General features: G+C 48.6%; 1 protein-coding gene across 3 annotated transcripts in view; it reads right to left on the minus strand.

Annotated features, from left to right (window-relative positions):
• Positions 1 to 23,179, minus strand: part of CEP192 (centrosomal protein 192) — a 129,258-nt gene that overhangs the window by 21,538 nt on the left and 84,541 nt on the right. For 2 of the 3 annotated variants that reach the window (XM_068128309.2, XM_068128308.2), the window contains exons 39-43: positions 13,817 to 13,922; positions 12,983 to 13,160; positions 12,039 to 12,118; positions 8,657 to 8,752; positions 7,137 to 7,253 (exon numbers count right to left, since the gene is read on the minus strand). In XM_068128309.2, the coding sequence (XP_067984410.2) occupies positions 7,137 to 7,253; positions 8,657 to 8,752; positions 12,039 to 12,118; positions 12,983 to 13,160; positions 13,817 to 13,922 (577 nt within the window). The remainder of the gene's footprint in view (positions 1 to 7,136; positions 7,254 to 8,656; positions 8,753 to 12,038; positions 12,119 to 12,982; positions 13,161 to 13,816; positions 13,923 to 23,179) is intronic. The other variant, XM_068128310.2, reaches the window with a different exon arrangement.

Genomic DNA, 23,179 nt, shown 5'->3' on the forward strand with positions numbered 1-23,179 from the left:
TCACATGCAATAGGGAGCAGTACCAGATCACAAGTAAATCATAAAAAGAGCAGAGCAGTCCATCGATGATGGAATTGGCATTTGTTACTTAAAGTTCGGCAAAATAGAAACTCTCCTCAAATGACCTCTCGCACCAGCACATGACTGGAAATGAATTGTCCAGGGAATAAAAGCAGACATGCACTGAGGTTTGGGATTTATTGGCCTGAGGAAGCTCGCTGGAAAACAGGTGAAACATCGCCCGAGACCATATCTGCCCTTGCTTGTTTATTACGAGATTAGAAAAGTATGTCTAGTTGTTTTTTTTTGTTTGGATGTGCCTTTTTCCTTAAATAAATAAATAAGTGTCACTTTCTGTTCCCTTAGCGGGGCTAACTCCCGCTCTTGCAGGGAAAATGACCTTAAAATGCATGTTGTGGGTGTGTGTGTTCTGTTCCCTAAACAGAGGCAAACTAGAGCGGGCACTCGGTAGAGAGCATACCTCCGACCGGCTGAACAGTCAATGTTCTGTATCCCACCGACATGGATCTGGATCCAGACCAGAACCAAAATCTAATCAGCTTGTTCTTATCGCCGAACCAACTCATCCACCTAGTTGTTGCACAAGTCATCCACAAATTTTTGAAACATCATGCCATAAATCGTTTTTGGACCTATCAGTGAATGGTGAAGAATCACTGAAAAAAATTCTGGTAGCTGGGTCCGGATTCTAATCTTCACCAAAATTGAATCGATTAGTCCTCGTCACACACCCAACCTATCCACCAAGTTTCGGCCGAATCCGTCCACAACTTTTTGAGATATTGTGCTATATATTGGTTTTAGCCCCATCTCTCAATGGGGAAGAATCACTTAAAAAAGTTACTGATCCAGATTCGAATTCGAATCTTCACCAAATTGCATCAATTATTCCTTGCCACACACCCAATCTGTCCACCAGGTTTCGTCCGAATCCATCCACAACGTTTTGAGATATCCTGTTCACAAACAGACATACAGGGGTGAAAACACAACCTCCATCCACCTTCAGTGGCAGAGGTAAATATCTTTTAGTTGGGGTTATTATTATTATTATTAGGTTTACTCCATAAATGGAGAGTAACCTATTATTACTGCTAGAGTTTTTCTTATTATTATTATTCTTCTGCCCTATTTTGCACCTCCGAAAACTTCATAATTAATGTTCTCAGCAACCGCTGGTCGGATTGACAGGAAATTTTCATCAAATGATCCTCTCGGCTCCTAGAATTTTTTCATGCTAATTATGACGTCATAGGTCACGTGGTGTAGGCGCCATCTTGTAAAACAAATTCAATTTTTCCCCTCTGTATCTCCGCAACGGCTCAATGGAAAAATTTGAGGAATGGCTCATTCTAAAGAACTCTTTAATGGGAACAAAAGACATGTGTATCGAGTATATTAAAAATGCTAACGTTAAGAGGTAAGAATTCGTCAAACAAAAATTTTTCTCCCCCGAAAATGGGATTTTTTTCCCAGATGCTTAGTTAAAAAAAACTCAGAATGCGAAAATTTTCGAAGTCATACGTCACATGGTTCGGCCGCCATCTTGTTTTCCGTGAAAAAACACAAAAAACCCTTTTTCTCCGCAACGGCTGAACGGATCGAGCCCAAACTTGGCATGCGTATTCGCATACCCATGACGAACAAAAAAGTCAGCGAGCACGACGTCATCCGACACGTGGTTTCAGAGTTATGACGTTTTAAAATTTCAAACTAGAAATGGAATCACCTCCATAATTTGGAGATATCGAGTGGAAACTTTACACAAATGTTCCACATGGGGGGATGTTTCATCGTTACTTGAGATGTTTTGATAAGTCACATGGTTTGGCCGCAATAAATAATGGAAGTTAAATTTTAAAAAGCTTGTAACTCTTGAACCACTGCATGGATCGACTTGAATTTTTAATGCAATGTAGCTCTCATCGGGTGGAACAAGTGTGCAAAATTTCAAGATGATTGGATGTACGGTCGCGAAGCTAAAGTCTTTCTTGTTGAAAGAAGAAGAAACACACCATTTTGTCCACCCAGGCCACATCTCCCAGTGCAATTGCCATTTTCAGTTTTAATTTCCTTTAAAAAACATTTTCTCTGCAATAATAGGGCCGATTGAGATAAAATTTTCACCATAGGAGGGACTCGGTCTGTAGAATATTTTAATGGTAATTATGACGTCGCAGGTCACGTGGTTCGGCCGCCATCTTGTTTTTCGTGAAAACACGAAAATCCCTTTTTCTCTGCAACGGCTGAAAAGATCGAGGCCAAACTTTGCAAGCAGAATCGCATACCCATGACGAACAAAAAAGTCAGCGAGCACGACATCATCCGACACATGGTTTCAGAGTTATGACGTTTTTAAGCATGAACCTTTAAAACCTAGCTCCTCCCTCATTTTTGATCCAATCGAGGAGAAATTCACAGATCTGTTCAGCATGTCAGTCTACTAAAATGTCATTTTAGAATTTGCGATAGGTCACGTGGTTTGGCAGATATCGTTAATTAAACGAATTTTTTTTTTTTTATGGATATCTCTTGAATCGCTTTATTGATCGACGTGAAACTTCATACTGTAGTAGAAGTCATGAAGAGTAACAAGTGTGCAAAATCTCAAGATGATTGGATGTACGGTCGCGAAGCTATAAGTCTTTATTGTTGAAAGAAGAAGAAACACACCAATTTGTCCTGCCAGGCCACGTCTCACAGTGAGTGCTATTGCCATTTTAAGTTTTAATTTCCTTTAAAAAACATTTTCTCTGCAATAATAGGGCCGATTGAGATAAAATTTTCACCATAGGAGAGACTCGGTCTGTAGAATATTTTAATGGTAAATATGACGTCGTAGGTCACGTGGTTCGGCAGCCATATTGTTTTTCGTGAAAACACGGAAACCGCTTTTTCTCTGCAACGGCTGAACAGATCGAGGCCAAACTTTGCAAGCGGCATCGCATACTCATGACGAACAAAAAAGTCAGCGAGCACGACATCATCCGACACATGGTTTCAGAGTTATGACGTTTTTAAGCATGAACCTTTAAAACCTAGCTCCTCCCTCATTTTTGATCCGATCGAGGAGAAAATTCACAGATCTGTTCAGCATGTCAGTCTACTAAAATGTCATTTTAGAATTTGCGATAGGTCACGTGGTTTGGCAGATATCGTTAATTAAACGAAAATATATTTTTTTAAATGGATATCTCTTGAATCGCTTTATTGATCGACGTGAAGCTTCATACTCTAGTAGAAGTCATGAAGAGTAACAGGTGTGCAAAATCTCAAGATGATTGGATGTACGGTCTGGAAACTAGAAGTTGTTATTGCCTGAAGAAGAAGAACCACAACACTTTTTTTTGACCAGGCCATGTGACATAACCACCTCACGAGCTAAGGGTAGCTCGAAATTAAATTGTCTTCGGATTTGACAGTCGCTAGAGGGTGTTAACATTCGAATGCAACAAATCTGGGCAAATTCTGATGAATTTTCGTAAAACTACACGATATTGTCATTTACATTGGAAAATAACATTGTAAAACTCTCCGCCGCCTCGGCTTATTTCTCGCTCTGAAGTTCATCCTGTCTTCAATTTTAAGGAGAAAGAGAGGTATCTGCAAGCAATGGTGACCTTTATTTTGTGGAAATCCGATTTACAATGACGAAGTTATGCAAAATCTAACATTTTAAATGGAGCGTATTTCCAAAGTGAATCTTCCACAGGTAAAATATCCACACGTGCAGGCACACCTTACGGCGTCAATTTGGCTCCGATTTCAAATCGGATTTCGATTGTCGTATTGCCTCGGATGAGTTAACAAAATACCACAACAAATTTGGTGACAATCATGAAAAATTTGACCAAGTTCGATCGACGGGATACTTCGTTCTACGCTGACATACGGCACGGGCCACGGATGACGTCATGCCACGGCAGGACGTTCTTCCACGGGTGGCAGATATCGTTAATTAAACGAAATTTTTTTAAAAATGGATGGGGTGGGGGGGATGTGTGTGTGTTTGTGTGTGTGTATGGATGTGCGTGTGTGTGGATGTCTGTGTGTGTGTGTGTGTGGGTTGGGGGGGGGATATGTGTGTGTGTGTGGAGGGGTTGGGGTGTGCATGTGGAGGAGGGGGGGATGGATATGTGTGTGTGTGTGTGTGTGTGTTGGGAGTGGGGTGGGGAGATGTGTGCGTGTGTTTGTGTGTGTGTGTGTGGATGTGTGGATGTGCGTGTGTGTGTATGTGTGTGTGGGTGTGAGGGGGCGGGTGGATATGTGTGTGTGTGGAGGGGTGTATGTGTGGAGGGGTGTTCGTGTGGGGGGAGGGGGCGGGTGGATATGTGTGTGTGTGGAGGGGTGTATGTGTGGAGGGGTGTTCGTGTGGGGGGAGGGGTGTGGGGGTGTTTGTGTGTGTGCATGTGTGTTAGGGTTGGGGGGGGGTGGGGGGATGTGTGCATGTGTTTGTGTGTGTGTTAGGGGTGGGGGATATGTGTGTGTGTTTGTGTGTGTGTGTTGGGGGTGGGGGGGCTGTGTGCATGTGTGTGTGTGTTAGGGGTGGGGGGATATGTGTGTGTGTGTGTGTGTGTTGGGGGTGGGGGTGGGAGGACGTGTGCATGTGTTTGTGTGTGTGTATGTGGGTGGGGGGTAGGGGGAATGTGTGTGTGTGTGTGGGGATGTGTGTGTATGTGTGTGTGTGTGTGTGTGTGTGTGTCGGGGTTATATCCATGGGGGTTGTGTCAAAGCATGTCCAATGAAAGTGGGGTTGTATCACAAGTGGGGTTGTATCAAAAGTGGGGTTGTATCAAAAGTGGGGTTGTATCAACAGTGGGGTTTTTTTTTTTTTTTTTTTTTTTTGTATACAATATCGAGGCTCGTGAAAGAGCGAACATTAATCACATGAACACACAGAAAGACAAACCGACACATAAAACATATAACATAGGGAGCGGTAGACAAGATGGGGAGAGAGGGGGAAGGACACAAACACAACATTTGAGAGCAGGGACCGAGAGACATGGAGACATCGAGAGATCTGAGAGAGGGCGAGGGCTTTGGGGGGGGGGGGGCGTGGGAAGGGGGCAGTGGGAGAGGTATAAAACATATGGACACTGCCAGGACTTCCAGGAAAGAAGTTGGAATTTCAAACAAGGTGGATCTGGGGTGAATTAGCGGGGGTAGAAAAGATCAAGGTTTTGGATGGGGGAAGATAAGAGATGGTGGTGAACAGCTGTTTTAAAGACCTGGAGGGAGGAGTGGGATTGAAGGGAGTGAGGGAGTTTGTTCCAGAGGCGGGAGAAAAGAGGAATGAAAGAGTGAAGGTGAGCGGAGAGCCGAGATTTCGGCAGTTTAACCATCAGAGGGTTGCTGGCAGATCTTGTGCGACCTGTAGGAATATTTGGGGGACAGAGCACAGAGAGAGCTGGGGGTGCAAGGCCGGAGAGGAGTCGGTAGAAGACAGAAAGACCACCTACCTGCCTGCGGTGAGTGAGTGAAAGGCCCTCAGAGATAGCTTCATCGCGGGAGATTCCAATAATTCTGAAAGCTTTGGTTTCAACAGCGTGAAGCCGAGCTAGGTGTGAGGCAGGAGCACCGGCCCATAGGGGAAAATAATGGTTTTCACCAAAGAGGTTGCATCAAAAGTGGGTGCAAGTAAACCGGTCATCACTGCCAGCAGTTTTAAAGTGGCAGTTCTAGTTATTATTATTATTATTATTATTATTATTATTATTATTATTATTATTATGTATACTAAGTCAAGGCTCATGTAAGAGCAAACACATTTAAAAAACATAAAAACAAACAAACACACATAAAACATATAATAAAGGGAGCGGAAGACAAGAGGGGGAGAGAGAAGGAAGCACAGCAACAGTAGAGAACAGGGACATCGGGAGATCTGTGGAAGGGGAGGGCTGGGGCAGGGTACACGGGATAAACAAGATGGACCCTACTAGGACTTTCAGGAAAGAAAACAGAATTTAAAAAGGTGGATTAGGGGTGGATTAGCAGGGGTAGAAAAGATCAAGGTTTTGGATGGGGGAGGATAAGAGATGGCGGTGAACAGTCACTTTGAAGACGTGGAGGGAGGAGTGGGATTGAAGAGAGTGTGGGATGAAAATTAGAGGCAGGAAAAAAGAGGAATGAAAGAGTGAAGGTGGGCAGAGTCTTGATTTTGGTCGTTTCACCAAAGAGGGTTGCTGACAGACATTGTGCATCCTGCAGGAATATTTTGGGGACACAGCACAGACAGAGCAGGGGGAGCTAGGCCGGAGAGGAGTCGGTAGAAGACAGAAAGACCACCAAATGCCTGCGGTGAGCGAGTGAAAGGCCCTCAGAATCAGCTTCATCGTGGGAGATACCAATGATTCTAAAGGCCTTGGTTTCTACAGCGTGAAGCCGTGCTATATGTGAGGCAGGAGCACCTGCCCAGAGGGGAAAGCAGTATTCCATCAAGCTGCAGATGAAAGCTTTGTAAGTGGTGAGAAGCTCAGAGGTGCCAAGGAAGGATTCTGCACGACGGAGGATGCCCAATCAGCGACTGGCTTTGGAGGCCAGCTTGGAAATGTGGTTTTCCCAGAAAAAATCATGGCAGATAGTGAGACCCAAAAGCTTGAGTACCAGAACTTCTTGGAGAGGATTGTTGAGAAAGTAGATGGTAAGGTTTTCCAGATGATCTTTTCGGAGAGACAAAGTGAGAGTGTGAGACTTGCCAGGATTGAAAGTCATATTCTTAGTGTTGGAATAGTTTCTGATTTTGTCCATGTCGGCAGAGAGTGAGGAGACTGCAGCCTGCTGATCTGAGGGTTGGGATATGGAGCGGCAGAGAGTGGAGTCATCAGCAAAGAGAGAGAGGATTTTCCAGAGAGTCGGAGAGATCATTAATGAATACCAGAAAAAGCAAAGGACCCAAAACACTGCCTTGAGGGACTCCATCCTGGACAGGAAGAGGAAATGAGAGAATTCCATTTAGAGCTACACGTTGACTATGACAGGAGAGGAAGTCCGCAAGCCTATTCAGCCTTCTCTACAAATAATGGTAAATAATGGTGCCCACTTTAATAATCAATAAAGCAAAACATTTGTAGTCAAAAAGTGAATAAAAGTCACGTGGTGGAGCAGAGTACCTCGGCAAAGAGCTGGATCTGCTTTCCATTTGCTTTACCGCGACTCTGTGCTTGGCCCTTCAGGTCCCAAAACTGGGTGTACCTCCCAACCTCCCTGGGCAAGAAAGCAACCGGGACCTGCAAAGATCAATAATAAATCCGTTGGTCTACCACCTACGATCCCCAAAAGGCCTTCATGCTCCACTACTAATAAACAAATTGAGAGTGTGAGAGAGAGGCAAGAGGAGAGAGAGAGGGAGAGAGCGAGAGGCAAGAGGAGAGAGGAGAGAGAGAGAGAGAGAGAGGCAAGAGGAGAGAGAGAGAGAGGCAAGAGAGAGAGAGAGAGAGAGGCAAGAAGAGAGAGAGGCAAGAAGAGAGAGAGGCAAGAGGAGAGAGAGAGAGGGAGAGGCAAGAGGAGAGAGAGAGAGAGGCAAGAGGAGAGAGAGAGAGAGAGGCAAGAGGAGAGAGAGAGAGAGAGAGAGAGAGAGAGAGGCAAAAGAGAAAAGAGGAAAGAGGAAAGAGGAAAGAGAGAGAGGAGAGAGAGAGAGAGAGAGAGAGAGAGAGAGAGAGGCAAGAGGAGAGAGAGAGAGAGAGAGAGAGAGAGAGGCAAGAAGAGAGAGAGAGAGGCAAGAGGAGAGAGAGAGAGAGGCAAGAGGAGAGAGAGAGAGAGAGAGAGAGAGAGAGGCAAAAGAGAAAAGAGGAAAGAGGAAAGAGGAGAGAGAGAGAGAGAGAGAGGGAGGCAAGAGGAGAGAGAGAGAGAGAGAGGCAAGAGGAGAGAGAGAGAGAGAGAGAGAGGCAAGAGGAGAGAGAGAGAGAGAGAGAGAGGCAAGAGGAGAGAGAGAGAGAGAGAGGCAAGAAGAGAGAGAGAGAGGCAAGAAGAGAGAGAGAGAGAGGCAAGAAGAGAGAGAGGCAAGAAGAGAGAGAGGCAAGAAGAGACAGAGGCAAGAAGAGAGAGAGGCAAGAAGAGAGAGAGGCAAGAAGAGAGAGAGGGAAGAAGAGAGAGAGGCAAGAAGAGAGAGAGGCAAGAAGAGAGAGAGGCAAGAAGAGAGAGAGGCAAGAAGAGAGAGAGGCAAGAAGAGAGAGAGGCAAGAAGAGAGAGAGGCAAGAAGAGAGAGAGGAAAGAAGAGAGAGAGGCAAGAAGAGAGAGGCAAGAAGAGAGAGAGGCAAGAAGAGAGGCAAGAAGAGAGAGAGGCAAGAAGAGAGAGAGGCAAGAAGAGAGAGAGGCAAGAAGAGAGAGAGGCAAGAAGAGAGAGAGGCAAGAAGAGAGAGAGGCAAGAAGAGAGAGAGGCAAGAAGAGAGAGAGGCAAGAAGAGAGAGAGGCAAGAAGAGAGAGAGGCAAGAAGAGAGAGAGGCAAGAAGAGAGAGGCAAGAAGAGAGGCAAGAAGAGAGAGAGGCAAGAAGCGAGAGAGGCAAGAAGAGAGAGAGAGACAGAGAAAGAGACACAGAGAGAGAGAGAGAGATAGAGAGAGAGAGAGAGAGAGAGAGAGAGAGAGAGAGAGAGAGAGAGAGAGAGAGAAATGTGTGCATCTCCGCAACATTACCCTTCCAGTGGAGCCAGGCAGGAGATTTCCTGACAAAGACCGCAGATGAAAAACGTTGTAGGAGACGGGGTTGACCTTCCTCCTGCTTTCCAAATCCTGATGTACAAACAATAAAAATAATAAAACAGACAGTGACCATTCTTTGAACTACAACAGTGTATCTCAGTGGCCGAACAGTGAGTGGCCTGTTTAACAAACACTGCCGAAGAACACGCAGCTGGAAGTGCATTGTTACAGAATACAAGTTTAAAGAGCAATTGTCACTCAATGCACCAAAATACCAAAGCACGACATCTAAAGGCTTTGAGGAGAACAGCATGGGGTGTTTCAAAAGAAAGTGCAATTGACACTTAACACCTGTGCAAAAATACGTCTTTCAGAGAAAAGTATTTATTGCCAAATAAACAAAGACATATCAGAGGTAACAGAACATTTGATTTTAAAAATTCTCGAACGGTTTCAGCAAATTTGTTGAAAGTGCGACCCCTTCATTTGTGGGTGAAGTTGGGCACGTCTACACACATTTTGAAGCACTAACTACAGTTAGTTCTTCAGCATGGATGCCATCCATGGATATGCTCTGAAATGCTGGCTTTCACCTCTTCTATTTATTTTTTTTGTATACAAAGTCGAGGCTCATATAGGAGATAACACATGTAACATAAAACAAAGGAAGCAGGAGACAAGAGAAAGCAAGAAAGGGAAGCACAACAACAGTGGGGAACAGGAACACCAGGAGATCTGTGGAAGAGAGAGGGCTGGGGTGGGCTACATGGAAAACGGGAAATTTGAAGAACGTGAATTTGGGGCAAATTAACAGGGGTAAAAAAGATCAAGGTTTTGGGTGGGGGAAGATACGAGATGCTGGTGAACAGCTGTTTTGAAGATCTTGAGGGAGGAGTGGGATTGAAGAGAGTGTGGGAGTTTGTTCCAGAGGAGGGAAAAGAGGAATGAAAGAGTGAAGGTGAGCAGAGAGTCTTGATTTTGGCAGTTTCACCAGAAGGGGTTGCTGGCAGACCTTGTGCGTCCTGCAGGAATATGGGGGGGACAGAGCTCAGAAAGAACAGAGGGTGCAAGGCCGGAGAGGAGTCGGTAGAAGACAGAAAGACTGGTGGTGATGGGATTTTGACCAAACTTGGTACAAGTACATATTATGATGCAAAGATGAACTGATTCGATTTTGGTGTCAAAGGCCACATCTGGTAAAAAAGAAAAGAAAAAAGAAGTGATTCTTGAGAACAGCTGAAGGGATTTAAATCAAACTTAGATCAAATATGTACGTTATTATGTAAAGGTGAACTGATTACATGTTGGGGTCAGGGTCAAGAGGTCAAAGGTCAGTCTGCAATAGGTTTTCGTTACTGCGATAACTTATGGCTGAATGGAACCAAGTCAAACTTGGCTCAAGTATGGAAATGAAGTAAAGATAAACAGATTATATTATGGGGTCAAAAAGGTCAGAGGTCCTGTTCGGTAAAAATTCTGATACTTCGCTAACTTGTGAAACAGTGATGGGATTTTGACCAAATTTGGTATAAGCACATATGATGCAAAGACGAACTGATTCGATTTCGGTGTCAAAGGCCACGTCATGTAAAAAAATGTGATTCTTGAGAACAGCTGAAGGGACTTAAATCAAACATGATACACGTATGTGTAATGATGTAATAATGTGGGTAGAGACATATCGGTCGACGTCGCGATGTCGAAGTGTGTCTTGATCATGCAATGGTTTTTCAAAGATTGCATGGGGATTATCTGTGGCCCAAATGTTGGTATTCTTGCTCTTCGTATAGTCAGATATGTTAAAGCACGCCTCACCCGTAAAGAAAGGGCAGCCGAAAACCTGATCCCTTTTTTCTGCTATGAAATTTGAGCCATTGACAGAGGTTCATCCGCATTTTGTGCATCTGAGGCAATTCATGAACGTGCACTTTATGGGGAACAAACTTCATTTTATTCCGTACAGCTCTGTGTAGAGGATAGTGAGACACCTTGTTGCGACAAGCATCTAAGAGATCTTCTTGAGTTTCTTTGCAAACGGTTGCTAACACCCTGCAGTATCACATCTGTCACAACTTTCAGCCAACCACTTCAAGATCGTCTAATGCGACATTTTCTTGAAACCTTTTGATGCGTTTCCACAATTTTGACAAGGCAATTTTTTAGCGCTTCGCCAAATTTCTCCTGAAACAAATCCTGCACTTCATTAGTGTACTTCCTATCATAGCTAAAAACATGCTGCACCAAAAACACTTTTCTTCCAATGTTAGGACCATTATTTATGGGTTGCCTTAGGAATAAACCATTAACATCCAGCTAGCAGAAGTTCACTAGCTCACGAGTCAACGATACCTCCAAGTAAACAAGCATACATATTAATTTTAAGATTGACAAACAAAAGAAATGTAAGCCCATCATTCAGTGCACTGTTACATTTCAAATACCCTGCAGGTGTAAAAAACAACAACTTGACCATCATTTGAATCTCTTGGCCATATTGACCTGTAATTTGAATCTCTTGGCATTTTAATCATTTGAATTCAGCATGAGATTGCACCTGCACATTGACCAACTGTAGCTGCTTATGCTGTTCTGAATTAAATGACGTCAATTGGTTGCAACAAGATGCTGTTTATGCTCACTTGTGAAAGAATAATTGGCCAAGATGCCTCACTCGCCCAATGTGATTAAGGAGCTCGGAGAGGGCCACCAGGATGGAAAAAAAACCTCATAAATGACCAAATGTTCAAAGTGATAAAGACCTGGTGTATGATCAACAGCCAAAAAATATGAGGTCTGTGATGGATATGCAGCACAGAGTGGTTTACTTGTTATTGAATGTCAAACAATTTGAAATCTCTATTGCCAAGACCATTCGACTGTGTCTGTCTCTGTGTATGTGCTGATCCGGTGTCTGTCTGTATGTACTCAAATTTGAGCCATCTACTCGGTTCCATCCCTGACACGACTCTAAACGGTTACCCTGATATTTCACAGCCAGGGTGTTGAATTACTGCATTTGTCATTATTAGCAGGACATGAAGTTAGGTGTCCCATATAAAGGCATCAAGTGGTGGACATTTTTGCAAGGTTTGGCCATTGGGAGCCAACACACCATGCAAGTTCTATATTCCTGCTGAAATCTACAGCAACCTGCAATGGAGTGACTACCTGTTCATGGTTGGTTCTCAACTATAAAAAGTTCACAGCTCGTCATGGAAACGTTCATTCTCTGAAACTTACTTCAAGGCGATTGCATCTTATCAAATAAAAGCCGTTATTTGGGGCGTGGTAGGTGTGGGTGGAATCACTGACATTGTCAAACTGCAATCATAAAAGCAAAAAAATGACGATGGAATGCAAAGATGAGCTAACCAACCTGAATATTAGCAGGACCTGTAGAAGAGAGGTACCACTTTGTTGAGGTATCAGCCCGATTCTCAAATTCAATTATTACTTCTGAAGGAAGTGCACCGTAAAGGGGAAAGACGGTAAAGAGAAGAGACAAGAACAAATGAAGACAACAAGACGGCAATGAGAGTTTATTCCCTTTCTTTGACTTCTCATTGAAACGTAACATCAGCATTTCTATTTTGCAAACACCCACAAAAAAACCCCAGAAACGGATGGGTGACAGGTGGTCAGAGGAGGTGGGAATGGCACAGGACAACAGTGAGGGGGGGATATGGGGGGGGGTGAGGGGGGAGGGGGGTATGGGGAATGGAGGGGTGGTGGAGAGGGATGGAGGGATGGAGTGGTGATGGTGGAAGAAGGAGGAGAGGGGTGGAGGGGGTGGACGGATGGCGAAGCAGTGCCCGACGGCAGAGCAAGCCGAGTGGACGACGACTGGGGGGCATAGGCAATGGTTAAGCGGGTACCGCGGCAATAGGCGACAGTGCCCGGTGGAGGCGGGAGATGGCGGGGCAGGCCCCCATGGCAGTGGATGATGATGGGCGTGGACGGCTAGGCATGGGCTGGGCGGGCCCTGATGGAGGAGTGGGCCTCCAATGCAGTGTGCAGTGGTGGGTGGGGGAGTGGGGCAGGAGGGTGGGTGGGCCCACCATTAGGACCGATTGTGGGGGCTCTGGGCCGGTGCATTCTATTTTATTTTTGAACAAAAACTTGTTTTGTGTTCCCAAATGTCAGACATGTTTGTTTTGTATGGTCTCCAAATATCCTCGTAATTAATGTAAAAGTACACTACAAATGTCTGTCCTGCACACAATTTTTGTGGAATCTTCTCAATGAGCTCTGATCAATGCAAAATAAATAAATAAATGGGTATTTCCCAATTGTGCATAAAAAAAAGAACAGTCACCATACCTGATGATCGGCCAACAGGTGTTGAAGGGAAGAACATGATCGAACTGGACGGCTCAAGAGTGGGAATTGAGATTGGCACAGGAGGGTTTACATCAGTTCGGGATGGGCTCGATGGTTGAGGAGGATCCTTTTTCTTTTTCAGGGTATCAAGCGATTCTTCGACCTTAACAGAAACAGTCTGAAATACAAACGTAGGGGTGAAGGACGCGGCAATCCTAAAAACAGTTCTGCCATTGACGAGTTTGAAATCAAAGATATGCGAGGTCAACATTTTACAAGGAAATACTTAATATCAGTGCTACTCGAAATTTTGCAAAGTGCACACGTACAGACCTTGTACATACATACACAAAGTCTTGATTTCATGAAAAACTATAGCATGTTATGGACAAAAGTGCATTACAATGCAGAGAAATCCCAAGTCAACTTCAGTCCAAAGGAGTCACCGAGGGATGGTCTCATTGATCGCCGAAAAAAAAAAAAAAAAAAACCTGAAAATGCCTCCCTCTGTGTTTGCAAAGACGAGGCATTTGATGACAAATTTGTGCCTCAATCTTTAGAGGGAAGGAAATACCAGCAGAATGACGCAGAAAAAAAAAACCACGAACTCATAATTACATTGTGAAGCACCATCTCTGCAAGCCCCCTCCATAATCACTATGTTCAAGACAACAAAAGGACTTGGTACAATTGTAACATTAGTTAATACAGGATAGAGATGGCGCCCATTATCTACACATGGCAATTTTTGATTTATCAAGACGATAAACTACTTTGAATCACTGCAACACAGCAGGCCAGGGCATCATTCCTTCAGCAAGGATACTCACTCACCTGCTGTCTCCCATCACAGTGCACAGACAGATGACCATTCCACAAATGACTCCCTGGCTGGATGGCAGGGAGTGGTTTGTGACTCACGACGATTCGTTGAGTCTGCCTACACACAGAGAGGGAGGACGTGTTGAGAGAGAGAGCAAAGGTTCAGATGAAACTGAAGAAGAATAATGAAATGCAAGGTCGCAGGGGAATTTTTTTTAGGGGGTTAGGGGGAGGATTTTCTCAGCATTGTTCAAAGTGAAAATATTGTTGCGAATATGGAATTTGGCCTCCATATCCGCTTGTAAATATTCCCCTATTTCCCCAATACTCCCCAACTATCCCCAATCCCCCATTCCCTAGTCCCATTGTCTGTAAACAACACTCTGTAGAACCGACCTTCCCCTTTTTCCCCCATTAAATGTCGTGCCCAGGTCCACCGCATCTCACGTAGACAACTTTCGGACATCTTGCTAGTTATTCTTAGTCTATGTCAGTTAAGGACTCGTTTCCATTAATTCTGACTCTTCGTTGCACCAGAATGTGATTATATGGCACCAGTAGTGAGTTTAGGACCTTTCCCATACCTCCTCCCATCTTCTTCCCCAAACAACAACAACAACAACTACAACTACAAACAACAACAACAACAACTACAACTACAAACAACAACTACAACAACGGCGCTGCGCGGGGGAGTGTGCGTCCTCACACCGGCTCGGTTAGCCGCCATTGACAATGCGCTCCGGACCATGCGCTCCACGGGGTTACCACGAAGGGGCTGGCTGTCAGCTCCTCGTCAAGGGCGGAGCCTGGTAAACCCCCCGCACCCAATAAGAAGGGCGGACCGATTCCATCTGGGCGGAGCTAACGAGCCGAGGGCGTGTCACTCCCCGCCGGATATACGCAGCCACTTGCCGGATGTGAGGTGAGATGCGCCCCGAGCTTGAAGACGAAGTACCAGTCGTGACCTCCGAGCGCTGTGACCTCCCTGCATCTACTGGACCGTACAGTACCCTGTCCTTGAGCCAAGAGTGCACCTTGAGCCATCGATACCCGCTTTCCTTGCCATCAATCCCCGTGTGAGTCAGCCTTTTGTCCCGTTTATCTGTCGTCTGTTGGGGTTAATATAAGACCGTAATTTAGTGCCTATCTTACTATGCTGTACCTCTCATCCCTGTAATCTGACCTTCCGCCCTAATATAATCTCCTCCGGAGGTCTTGAGAACCGTATCCCTGGTGTCGTGTCATTTTAATCCCAGCCGTGTGTCTTTTCCTTCATTGATCTAGCGTAGCGCGATTAGTCAACGTTCGGGTATAATCGGGTAACTTGTGCAGACGTGATCATACCAAACCGCTCGGTAAATAACATCTAAGCCGCGTCTGTAACAATTGGTGTCGAGGAGTGGAATTCGAACCCGGGACTAAATTTATTAGGCCCAAATTTGTAGTAGAATCGATTCGGAGCGCGTTTCCCGCGCGTTAGTAGGCCCAAATTTGTAGTAGAATCGATTCGGAGCGCGTTTCCCGCGCGTTAGTAGGCCCAAATTTGTAGTAGAATCGATTCGGAGCGCGTTTCCCGCGCGTTATTAGGCCCAAATTTGTAGTAGAATCGATTCGGAGCGCGTTTCCCGCGCGTTAGTAGGCCCAAATTTGTAGTAGAATCGATTCGGAGCGCGTTTCCCGCGCGTTATTAGGCCCAAATTTGTAGTAGAATCGATCCGGAGCGCGTTTACTGCGCTCGACGAAATTATAACGGCGAAATTCGATTTTGTTATACGGAAATAAAAACCCGAATTTTGAAAGTCGCGCTATGGCAGACCAAGACAGCTGGGGTCCGGTAGTGGAGAGTGAGGCAGGGTCGATCCAGGACCAAATTGAGGGACAAGAGGAGAGCGAAGCAGTGAGGGTAGCAGATTCGCAAAATAGCGTCGTCACGCACGAGGTAACGGGCGCGCGAAATGGCGCCTCGCACATAGCTACGGCGGCCGCACCCGCTGCACAAGTGGGAGGGATGGCCCAAATGCAGGCCCTCATGGAGCAATTTATGGCGCAAATGCAGGCGTCCCTCAAACTGCAGAGTGAGCAATTGGGGGTAATGAGGGACGAAGCGAGGGGTACCAGTGAGGGGTTAGACAATAATTTTAAGGGATTAGACAAGAAATTTGGGAAGTTAGACAATAATTTTGAGGGATTAGACAAGAAATTTGGGAAGTTAGACAATAATTTTGAGGAGTTAGACAAGAAATTTGGGAAGTTAGACAATAATTTTGAGGAGTTAGACAAGAAATTTGGGAGGTTAGACAATAATTTTGAGGGGTTAGACAATGGGATAAAAGAGGTGAGAAGTGGGTTAGAGGGGTTAGAAAACAGGATGGAAGGCAAATTGAGGGACATGAGGGACCAAGCGGAAAGGGAAGTTAACCAAATGGGACAGCAGATAGAGGGGGTCAGAATGGGGGTAGAAACTAAACTGGATGCTCACAGGGAGGAAATGGAGCAGATGAGGGTGGCATCTGGGCAGGAGATGCAAGTGATGGGAGAGGAGATCAGAAGAGGAGTGAGTGAGGAGGTCGGAGGAGTGCGCGAGGAGGTGAGGCACTGTAAGGAGCGCATGGAGAAGGAGGTGAGAAAGGGGACTGTAAAATTGCAAAGTGGTATAGAGGAGTTGACGCTGGGAGTAGAACAACTGACAGTGGGACAAAAGGAGTTGGGGGAACAGGTAAAGAAGAACACAGCGGTAATAGAGGGGTTAAAATCGACGCAGAAGGAGATAAAAAAGGACGTAGGGGTAATTAAAAAAGAGTGTCAGACGGTACATGAGGACTTGACGAAAAAAATGAACAAAGTGGTAGAGGTGATGGAGGTTAAAGAGCGGGAGGTGCGGGAGCACATAGAAAAAAATAAAGTGGAGTTAGAGGAAGAACTTAAAGGGGCGCACGAGGAGATGAAGGAGGTGAAGCAGAAATTAGAAGAAGTGGAAGAAGGGGTGAGCGAAATTAAAAAGCGACGGAGAGAGGATAAGAAAGAGATAAAGGAGGAAGTAAAAGAATTGGTCCAAAGTCTGTGTTCGGATCGTGATGATGTGCTCATTAACCGGATGAGGGATTCGCAGGTGATGGAGGAGAAGCGAAGAGAAAGAGGACCCGGTGTAAGTGGTGACCAATATGGTCGTGCGTATGATGCGCCAGGTGATTTAATAAGCTTGGGGGTCGAGATAGACCCGGATGTTCGTGAGAGGCCACGAGTGAGGTGTATGGCTGGTCCGGAGGGTATGGAACGAGAGGTGCGAGGTGTGGGTGAGCAAGGTTGTGGTGGTATGGAATGGGTAGCGGGTTGCGGAGGTGTGACCCATGCATCGACACCAACAGGGGTAGTTGTTGGAGGGACTGGGGAGGCACGAGAGCCCCTTGGGGGTAATGTACTGTGGGGGCCCGGCCGGTTCGGCCCCGCGCTGACCCCGCAAGGGGCGACGCACGGGTCCGGCCGGCGGGCAACGACTCGCATACGAGGTGGTCCCACAAGGTCCCACTCGCGCCGTATGACGGCAAGAGTGATCTACGCGCGTACCTGGCGCAGTTCGACTGTGTGTGTAAGGGTAACGGTTGGGGTGAGGACGAAGGTGGAGTACACCTGGTGGCCGCATTGCGCGGCGCGGCGGCGGAGGTGCTGACGGCATTACCAGCGGGTGCTCTCACCCTGCCAGCCCTCCGCGACGCCCTAATTAATCGATTTGGCATAGAACAGCAGAGCGAGCTTGTTAAAGCTCAGCTCGCGCTGCGAAAGCGCAAGCCCCAGGAAGCCATCGGGGAACTTGCCCACGACATTCGCCGCGCAGTGGGGATCGCACATGCTAGCATGGCAGCGGATTCCCGGGAAAGCCTGGCGCTGGACCATTTTATCCAGGCCCTCCCGGATATTGAGCTCCGGCAACAGCTCGCCATGTGGCGCCCGCAGACTCTGAGCCAGGCGGCTGACGCTGCGGCCCGTTGGGAAGCAGCGAGGCCCCTGGCCCGGGGGGGCGAGCGTCTCGCAATGGCGGTCCGCCAGGTGGGACCCCCGATGGAGGGCGGACCCCTTAGGGGGCCCGCCCCCGACGTGGGTCCTGACCTGGCGGGCATGGTCCGGAGGCTGGTGGACCAGCGCCTGGCGGGACCTGGACCATGGCAGGCGGCCCCGGAGGTGGCCCGCGGTGGACCACGAGCGGGTAATCCAATTCGGACCTACAGGGGGGGGAATTTGGAATTCCGGAGGCAAGCACCTTATCAGGTGAGGTGCTATACCTGCAACCGTCTGGGTCACCTGGCGCGGCACTGTCGAGCCGCGCGCCGGGATGATCCCCGGCAGTTGAGGTCCTCAACTCCGCCCAGGGGGGAGCGGGTTAGCCGACCCCAGACACCCCCCCGCCAGACCCCGGGAAACTAGAAGGTGTCGGGCACGTAGGGCGGTGTTCGGCAGCAGAGGATGGAGGAGAGCCCTCATTGACGCGACAGGTCATTTATTGTGGCCAGATTGGAACCGGTAGCCTGACAATTAGATGCAAAATTGCCGGCGTGGGGGTAGACGCCGTAGTGGACACAGGAGCTAGCGCCACTATCATCAGCCCTGTGGTCCTTGATTCGAGCGCAGGTGGCTGGGATAAGATCCAGCGCCTGCAAAATTATAGTTTGCAGCTTGCTACCGGGGTAACGGCCCCGATCATAGGGCGTGGTTCTGTGACCCTCAAGTTAGGGTCGGTAAGGAGGGAGATAGATGTTTGGGTGGCGGAGGTGTGCGACCCATGTTTAATAGGGTTGGACCTGTTGACTGCCAGCGGCTGTAAAATCGACTTGTGCCGGGGGATCCTGCAAGTGGGAGTAGAAGAGCTGCCGTTAGGGGGAGTGAGCACGGCCGAGAGAGCGGAGCTGGAGGCTTCCGAGGCCGTGACCATCCCCCCAAGGGCCGAGGCGATAGTGCCGGCCCGGTGGGCAGCTCGCCCAACATGGCAGGAGTCCTGCGGCCTGGTCGAACCGGTGGCAGCGCAGTCCATGCCGGGTTTAATCGTGGGCCGCACCCTTGTAAAAACGGACGGACCGGTAGTGGCCGTCCGAGTAATAAATATGAGTACAGAACCACGCACTAGAGTAAGGGGCACGAGGGTAGCTGGCTGCACCCCAGTTGAGGAAGTCGCGACAGTGAGGGGCGAGAACGTCCAGCCGAGCCGACCCCGGGGGGAGCCTTCAATAACAAGTAGGAATTGGCCCGATCCGATTTGCGAGATGGTAAATCGTAGTAGCGTAGAGTTGGGAGGTACCCAGAGGGAGGCCTTGCACAAACTGGTTGGGTCCCATTTGGACCTCTTCTCCCTGTCCACCGAGGATATTGGACGTACGGGCCTGGTGAAACATCAGATCCACACCGGTGAGGCCCGGCCTATTCGTCAGGCCGCCCGACGGCTCCCTTGGAGCAAGAGGGCGGAAGCTGACGAGCAGGTTGAAAAAATGCTCGACGCAGGCGTGATCGAGCCCTCGGGAAGTCCTTGGATGTCACCTGTTGTGCTGGTAAAAAAGAAGGATGGGACCACGCGGTTCTGCGTGGACTATCGCCAGCTAAACAACGTGACACTCAAGGACTCATATCCCCTGCCAAGGATTGATGACACCCTCGATGCCGTTGCGGGCTCAAATTGGTTCACAACTTTGGACCTCAAGAGTGGGTATTGGCAGGTGGAGATGGATAGGGCAGGGAAGGAGAAAACGGCATTTTCCACAGGTAAGGGACTGTATCAGCTTACTGTGATGCCGTTTGGTTTGTGTAACGCCCCCGCCACCTTTGAAAGATTGATGGAGCATGTACTAGGCGGCATGCCATGGCAATCATGCCTGGTGTACCTGGATGACGTCCTGGTACATGCCCAAACGTTCCCCCAGGCAGTAGCTAATTTGGACCAGGTGTTCGGGTGCCTCAGACAGGCAGGGTTGAAGCTGAACCCGAGTAAGTGCACTTTGTTTGCAAGAGAGGTGGCCTATCTAGGTCACGTGATCGGCCGCGAGGGGGTAAAAACGGACCCAGACAAAATTAAAGCGGTAGAGGAGTGGCCCGCACCACGTACCATCAAAGAGGTGCGGGGATTTTTGGGACTCTGCTCCTACTACCGGCGCTTTGTGGCGAAATTTGCGGAGTTGGCCCGTCCCCTCCACCGGCTTACGGAGAAGGGGACGCGATTTAATTGGACACGGGAGTGCCACGAGGCCTTCCAAAAATTGAAGGGGTGTCTAACATCCGCACCCCTTCTAGCGTACCCCACTAGCAACGGGGCATTTACCTTGGACACGGATGCGAGCCAGGAAGGATTGGGCGCAGTTTTGTCTCAGACACAGGAGGGCGTGGAGAGAGTGATTGGTTATTATAGTCGGGCCTTAAGTAGGCCCGAGCGAAATTATTGCGTCACTCGCAAAGAGTTATTGGCCATGCTGGCTGCCATGAACCATTTTCACCCGTACCTGTACGGGCGGAAATTTTTGGTTAGAACTGACCATTCCTCCTTGCAATGGCTCCTTCGGTTCAAGGAACCGGAGGGCCAAATTGCAAGGTGGTTGGAAAAGTTGCAGCAGTACGATTTTGATGTGGCCCATAGGGCCGGGAAGGCCCATGGTAATGCGGACGCACTCTCTCGGCGTCCTTGTCTGGGGGAAAACTGCAAATTTTGTGCGAGACACGAGGAGAGGGAACAATTGGGCGATTCGGACCCGACCCTCGTTGTCCGGGCAACCCGGGTGAGAGGGCCAATTTTGCCACTAACCGCAGATGAGGAATTCGGAACTTTGGCATGGAGCACGGCCCAGCAGGAGGATCCTGTTCTGGGGCCGGTGTTCCAATGGGTCAAATTGGGGCAAAGACCGAAGGGGGAAGAGGTCACCCCCCTCGGGGCGCAAACAAAGGCATATTGGGCTCAGTGGAAAACTCTGGAATTGAAGGATAACATCTTGTATCGCAAGTGGGTGGAGGTTCCCTCTGATAGAACTTCCTGGCTGGTGGTAGTCCCAAACAAATTTAAGACCGAGATATTGCAACAGGTGCATGGTACCCGCCCCGGCGGCCATTTGGGCAGGACAAAGACGACATCGCGGGTACGCCGGAGGTTTTATTGGGTGAATATGGGGCGCGACATACAGGACTGGTGTCGGAGATGCGACGCCTGTACTGCCAAAAAGGGACCAGCACGGAGGATGAGGGCCCCCCTTCAATTACACCAGGTGGGGGCCCCCCTAGAGCGGGTGGCCATGGATATCCTAGGCCCACTACCCCGCACCCGCCTAGGTAATAAGTACATCCTCGTTGTGATGGACTACTTCACCAAGTGGCCGGAGGCCTACGCCCTCCCCAACCAAGAAGCAGGGGTGGTAGCGCAGGCCTTCATGGAAGGATTTGTGTGCCGGCATGGGATTCCACAGGAGTTGCACACCGACCAGGGACGAAATTTTGAGAGCAAATTGCTAAAAGATGTGTGCAGTCTCCTGTCAATTCGGAAAACCAGAACAACGCCTTTAAGACCTCAATCTGACGGGATGGTGGAAAGATTTAACCGAACTCTAATCCAACAACTGGCACTGTTCACCGCCACCCGTCAGGATGACTGGGACGAACATCTCCCTTATTTGCTCATGGCCTACCGAACCAGCCAGCACGGGGCCACCGCATGCAGTCCAGCGTTGCTTATGTATGGGCGGGAGTTACGGGCTCCCGCCGACTTGCTATGCGGTCCCGTGCCAGACACAGTGGTTAACCCGCCGAGGGAGGGGTACGCACGTCACCTAGAGGAAGGCATGGAGCTAGTCCATGCCTTCGCCCGCCGCCAACTCCATCTGGCGGGGGAAAAGATGAAGCGCAGGTACGACGACCGGAGCCAGGGGAGTCAATACGCTCCGGGGATGAAGATTTGGTTCTTTAATCCCCGGAGGCGGAAGGGAAGGTGCCCAAAACTCACCTCCCCCTGGCAAGGCCCAGGAGTCGTCCTGTCGCAAATCTGTGACGTGGTCATTAAGATCAAAATGGGGCCACGAGCCCTCCCTCGGATCGTCCACGCCGACCGGATAAGACCTTACACCGGCGAGCAGGCGCCCCCGTGGATTGCCTCGGCTTTAGATGCCGAGGCGGGACCCAGTACCTCTGAATAAGGGGGGCTTATTAGTGCCAGAGGACTGGGGGATTGAGGAGCGATAGGCCCAGTGGGTAAGGGTGGCATCCCTGCCACCCTTCCCATGTGGGGGCAAAGGAGCACTAGCTTATGGGGTGTATGGCAGTGAAAACTAGCCCGGGTGGGTTAGGTTATATTGATAGGGCCCTAGAAGATGACATTAGGTGACGTTAAGTTTAGTTAGTGACTGATACCTGTAGTGGGGACGCAGGTAGATTAGTGTGGATGATAATGACGTGGGAGCGCAATAGTTTAAAGGGACGACTGGGGAGCGCAAGTTTTAGAAGGGAGTAGTTAGCTGAGATGATGCCATGTGTGTGAGAATTGAACAGGTGTGATTGCACAGGTGTGCAACTGGACAGGTGTGTGGAGCAGTGTGTGAGTAGTGAGTGTTGTGGATCAGCGCGAATGCGCTTGGGGAGAGAAGGGTGCAGGTGGCACCAGGTGTGAGAGCACAGGTGTGCAAGTACAGGTGTGTGGAGAGAGTTGGAGTAAGTGGTACGGAGTGGTGTGCATGGTGCGAAGGTGTGGATGGGGGAAGAGTGGACCCCTTTCATGAATACCCGGGGCGGGTAGTGTAAGTGTTAGGTAGAGGGTACAGGTAAATTGTGGTTGGATATTGGCATTTGTGGTGCGGTTGCAGAATGGTGTTGTGGATGGGTGCATTAGTGTCGTGGAAATGGCTGGGCGTGTAGCCTGTTAGTGTGTGTAGTTGGTTGGGCACTCCACCACTGTGAGGATGTCGGCCAGGTGAGGCCGCAGGTGGGCTCTGGGAGCCGGTAGAGTTGTGGATGGGGCCCGAGGATCCGGAGGACGGACCCGGGTAGCCCAGTGCCAGAGAGGGCACCGAGTGGGGAGAGTGCCAGAGGGCCTTCCCCAGGTAGTTAGGTTAGGGTAAGGAGCAGGTAAGCTCGGAGGCAACTGCAGTGGTGGAGGTGTGCAGGTGGGTAGACCCACTGGGAGAGGTACACGCCACAGCCCAGAAATTGTGCGAGGGCACCGGGAGATGAATCGGGGGAGTGAGACCCCAAATTGAAAAGCACCACAGTTTGGCCAATGGGAATTGGTTTTTAGAACCCATAGTGTAAGAGGGCCAATGGTTTGGCCGGAGAAAGACCCCGGGTAGTGTAAAGTTGTTAAAGTCATTTAGGAAATAGTTAGGATTGATGAACCTGTCGCACCATACGCAACCACTTACCTGT

The sequence above is a fragment of the Myxine glutinosa genome, chromosome 9, assembly GCF_964187855.1.
Source record: "Myxine glutinosa chromosome 9, kmMyxGlut1.1, whole genome shotgun sequence".
Classification (NCBI taxonomy): Eukaryota; Metazoa; Chordata; class Myxini; order Myxiniformes; family Myxinidae; genus Myxine; species Myxine glutinosa.